General features: G+C 47.8%; 1 protein-coding gene across 1 annotated transcript; it reads right to left on the bottom strand.

Annotated features, from left to right (window-relative positions):
• Nucleotides 1–628: 628 nt before the first annotated feature.
• On the bottom strand, nt 629–4,307 carry hspa5 (heat shock protein 5). The gene is made up of 9 exons (XM_084442409.1): nt 4,197–4,307; nt 3,667–3,818; nt 3,316–3,547; nt 3,051–3,188; nt 2,846–2,958; nt 2,328–2,718; nt 1,964–2,201; nt 1,673–1,840; nt 629–1,498 (listed from the first exon to the last, which is right to left on the bottom strand). Exons 2-9 carry the CDS (start codon nt 3,780–3,782, stop codon nt 933–935), a joined length of 1,962 nt encoding a protein of 653 aa, XP_084298535.1. The 5' UTR covers nt 3,783–3,818; nt 4,197–4,307; the 3' UTR covers nt 629–932.
• Between the last annotated feature and the right edge of the window lie 648 nt (nt 4,308–4,955).

Raw genomic sequence — 4,955 nt, 5'->3', positions numbered from 1 at the left:
ACATGAGATGTTCGTTCTAGAATATCCATCACAACATGAGTCTTGCCATAAGATTTGACAGGTTGAATCTTGAAAACAGCAGTTTTAGAACTTGATGAAAACTCATTCTTCAGCTAAATTGATGAACATTAGTATTTCAGTAATCCACCATATAGTGTAGGACCATCATTTACAAATTATGATCTTTAAGATTTTATATTTTTGTAGGTTTTAATATGGCAGTGGACCCTTAATCTGGGTCATGAGTTTGATTTATGCAAAGCAACTGACAAGTGGACTGTAGGTCAATAATCAAAAGTAGACCCAGATATCAAACAGGAATAACAATTTATATTACCTTTGAAGATGAATTTATGAGGTGGTGTTGAACATAATGCTGACAAATCTCAACCGACATTATGATCGTAGATGTGTACACAAAACAGCCAAGAGACCAGTTTGTATCAAACATTTATTTTCAAACATTTAATGTTCATTCAATGTCTTTAAAGTAGAAAGGCTTTTCTACAATGATCAGATTCAATAAATAAGTTGTTAACATTGAACATGTCAGTTGCCCTTGTACCCAGAACCCCCCCCCCCCCCCCCCACCACATAAAGCCCCTCCTACCCCACTAGCCACTCCCGCTATAGAACCCCTTTCGGACTGCCTGAGAACGGCAGCAGCGAGCCTTGTATCCGGGCCGACTAATATCTCCACCTTGCGGTGAAGAGAACATCCCTCACACACTTCCAAACAATATTTCTGAAGTCTTTCCAGAAGATCACCATGGTTGGGGTTGTTTTTTTTTCTTCCTCAAATCCCCACCCCTTTCCTCTCACCATGGAGTCCAATGAGTCCAATATGTACATCTGCCCCTACCAGAGAGGCAAGGGCCAATAGGAACGAAGACTGTTGAAGGGTCTTGGAGACACCCCCCCTGGTTGACCACTTACAACTCGTCCTTCTCGTCCTGTTCGCCCTCCCCCTCAGGTGGGGGGCCGCCGGCACTACCGTACAGCTTGCTGACGATGGGCTGGACCACCTCCTCCAGCTCCTTCTTCTTGGCCTGGAACTCCTCCAGATCAGCGTCCTGGTGTGACTCCATCCACTCAATCTTCTCCTCCACCGCCTTCTCGATGGCCTCCTTGTCCTCGTCCGACAGCTTGCCGCCAAGCTTCTCCTTGTCGCCCACCTGGTTCTTCAGCGAGTAGGCGTAGCTCTCCAGCTCGTTGCGGGCGTCAATGCGCTCCTTCAGCTTCCTGTCCTCCTCGGCGAACTGCTCGGCGTCGTTGACCATGCGCTCGATGTCCTCGGGCGTCAGTCGGTTCTGGTCGTTGGTGATGGTGATCTTGTTCTTGTTGCCCGTGCCCTTGTCCTCGGCCGTCACTCGCAGGATGCCGTTGACGTCGATCTCAAAGGTGACCTCGATCTGAGGTACGCCCCGGGGGGCGGGGGGGATGCCGGTCAGGTCAAAGGTGCCCAGCAGGTGGTTGTCCTTGGTAAGGGGACGCTCGCCTGGAGGAGGGGGACAAAGAGAAGTTTAGGACGGGACTCAAGACGTGTGCAACGAACAAAAACCTATGGATGACTCGATGAAGATTTGTGTTATCTATGGCTAAATAACTCAATTATCATGATTCTAGTAAAAACATCTTTAATGCCTGTAAAAGCAGCTAACTAAAACCTCACCTTCATAGACTTTGATGGTGACGGTGGGCTGGTTGTCAGAGGCGGTGGAGAAGATCTGGGACTTCTTGGTGGGCACCACAGTGTTCCTGGGGATCAGCTTGGTCATGACTCCTCCGACAGTCTCAATACCCAGGGTCAGGGGGCACACATCCAGAAGAACCACATCACCTAGAAGAACAACCTTGAAGTTACTCATTTTGTCTTGGGTATCGTCTGAACCATAGCATAGTATGGAGGCCCCACCACCCCATCACATTCATCCGGGCACAGCCTCTATGACCTATGACCTACCGGTGTCCTCCTCTCCAGACAGCACTCCGGCCTGCACGGCGGCTCCGTAGGCTACGGCTTCGTCAGGGTTGATGCCCCTGGAGGGCTCCTTGCCGTTGAAGAACTCCTTCACCAGCTGCTGGATTTTGGGGATACGGGTGGACCCGCCAACCAGGACGATCTCATCGATATCGGGCTTCTTCAGGTCAGAGTCTTCCAGCACCTTCTGGACGGGCTTCATGGTAGAACGGAACAGGTCCTGGAAGGGAAAAAGAGAAGGATAAATGAATGAGGGGGTTCGGCCGTCATGCTGCATCATTTCAAGGAACGTAGGAACTTCTAGTTCCAAGTCGATGTGTTTTATGTTCTCATACTTAAAACTTACCATGTTGAGCTCCTCAAACTTGGCACGGGTCAGAGTCTCGGAGAAGTCCTCGCCCTCGAAGAAGGACTCGATCTCGATGCGGGCCTGGTGCTGGGCGGACAGGCCCCTCTTGGCCTTCTCAACCTCGCGACGCAGCTTCTGCACGGCGCGGTTGTCCTTGCGAACGTCCTTGCCGGTCTTCTTCTTGTACAGCTTGATGAAGTGCTCCATGACACGCTGGTCGAAGTCCTCGCCCCCCAGGTGAGTGTCGCCATTGGTGGCCACCACCTCGAACACGCCGTTGTCAATGGTCAGGAGGGACACGTCAAAAGTGCCGCCGCCGAGGTCGAACACCAGGATGTTTTTCTCGCCATCCCTCTTGTCCAGACCATAGGCGATGGCAGCGGCGGTTCTGAGGGAGACCAAATGGAGAGAGACTATTTTAGACACGCTCTTGGCAAGTGTTCTGAACTTGAAGTAAACTTAAGTAGCTGTAAACTAAAGAGCTAATGTGGATGGAACTCTTGTGGATCACTTACGGCTCGTTGATAATCCTCATCACGTTCAGACCGGCGATGACTCCGGCGTCCTTGGTTGCCTGACGCTGGGCATCATTGAAGTAGGCGGGGACAGTGACCACAGCGTGAGTGACCTGGAGGAAGAAACACAGGTGGCAAGTTAAAGACAATTGGTACGATTAAACAGTCTGAATAAATATGAAAGGCCTACAGTCATGAGTCTTACCTTCTTTCCAAGGTAAGCCTCGGCAGTTTCCTTCATCTTGGTAAGCACCATTGCAGAGATCTCCTCAGGAGCGAAGGTCTTCATCTGACCGCCGCCGATGTCCACCTGAATATGGGGCTTGCTCTTCTTCTCAATAACCTAGAAGACAAAACAAAAGCCGTTTCACCCTAAGATAATACTGAGTTCTACATTCTGCATAATACTTATGGGCAAATGCTAAGTTACATAGCCTCAAGCTGTTAAACACAGGTGGTTCAAACCTCACCTTAAAGGGAAAGTACTTGATGTCCTGCTGTACAGTGGAGTCGGACCAGGATCGACCGATCAGCCTCTTGGCATCAAAGACCGTGTTCTCGGGGTTGGAGGTCAGCTGGTTCTTGGCTGCATCACCGATCAGGCGCTCACCCTCCGCGGTGAAAGCCACATAGGATGGGGTGATACGGTTCCCCTGGTCGTTGGGGATGATCTCAACACGGCCGTTCTTGAACACGCCAACACTGGTAGAAGAAGAGCAAAACCCAATCAGCCATTATCTAAAGTCATTGAATGAGTAAACTTAAATAAACTAAACGGAGCCATTCACTTTATTTACAAAAGACAAGTCGCGGTTGCTTACCAGGAGTAGGTAGTCCCGAGGTCGATTCCCACGACTGTCCCCACGCTTTCCTTCTTGTCGTCGTCATCGGCAAACACGCTGCCGGCGACCAGCAGTATGACGCACAGTAGCCTCATATTCAGCTATGTTCACTCAACTCTTTGAGAAGAAATCTGTTGAAGAAATTAAAACTATGATCAAATGTTCCAAAAACATACTAAACCGTTGATCTAGCCCTGTCCAAAAAGGGGGGGGGGTTCGGTGGGGTGGAGTCGGTGCCAGCTAGCTTGCTACCGAGCTAACCAACATATGTAACGTTACATTTCAAGGCAGGAGGATGCCGGTCTTTAATTGGTTCTAACAGCGCATGCAAGGCACGCTAGTTAAGCCATTTTAGCAAATAGCTACATATCAACTTTTAGCTAATTATAGCAGGTTGTGTAACGTTAGCAAGATAACTAACGGCAATGTGGCTATAATTACGTTAATCTGCTAACATTTCATTAAAAATATAGCCCCCCCATACTAAGCAAAAGTGTGTGGCCACATACCTCTATTGGTTGAACCTTCTTTAAGGTTTTATCTCACTTGAAGCTATTCTGAAGCTAATCCCCGTCTGTGATTCTCAGTTGCGTCTATTCCCAGTTTGTGAGTCTGCAAAATGATGTTCAATGAATGGTAGAAAACGAATATAAGTATATAGGTCGTCACTTCTTCCCCATCGTGGAGGCTTACCATTGGTCGTCCAGCAGTTCGTTGGAAGGATTTCATTGGCGGCATCGCGCATGCTGGCCGCCGCTGATTTGCACACGTTTGGCTGAGTAAACGTCATGAGTCATGTCTCACTGTACGATGCTGATAGGCTAGCTGTCAGACGTATCAAGACCTATGTGAATGCCCGTTTATTGTATAGAGGTGATGCAATGAAATGTCTCTTTTGGGAACACTTTACAATGTTAAGGCCACACAGATAACACAGATTACTCTTAACTCAGAGTAATCTATGAAGTCCTGTTCAAAACAGATTTTATCATATTATTAGCATAAGATAAGTAGTCATTCACCATCAACTTAGAACAAACCACAGAGTAAATAAATGAGTGGCTGACTCATATTAAAGTTACACCAGAAAGAATTGTGCACTAGTTACATCATCAAACAATGGACACTGAAGCCGTTTTTGTTGGATGGACATAGTTCAACAAGTTCATCTTGAACGTTTAAGTGCTTTGCTCTCCTTAATTAAATGTCAATGTATGCCCTTTCTGTAACTCAAGTAATAACATTGAATATGATGTGTAGGCATGACA

The sequence above is a fragment of the Borostomias antarcticus genome, assembly GCF_949987555.1.
Source record: "Borostomias antarcticus genome assembly, chromosome: 8".
In the NCBI taxonomy this organism is placed as follows: Eukaryota; Metazoa; Chordata; class Actinopteri; order Stomiiformes; family Stomiidae; genus Borostomias; species Borostomias antarcticus.
Note: the sequence above shows the minus strand (reverse complement) of the source record. Positions and strands in the feature narration are given on the sequence as shown.

Bases quoted from the DNA above. Each gene is read 5' to 3' on its own strand.
- hspa5 (XM_084442409.1), bottom strand. From the start codon at position 3,782: ATGAGGCTACTGTGCGTCATACTGCTGGTCGCCGGCAGCGTGTTTGCC. The intron at 2,959-3,050 runs GTAAGACTCATG...TTCTTCCTCCAG, and splicing joins AGGCTTACCTTGGAAAGAAG to GTCACTCACGCTGTGGTCAC. The intron at 2,719-2,845 runs GTAAGTGATCCA...GGTCTCCCTCAG, and splicing joins ATGAGGATTATCAACGAGCC to AACCGCCGCTGCCATCGCCT.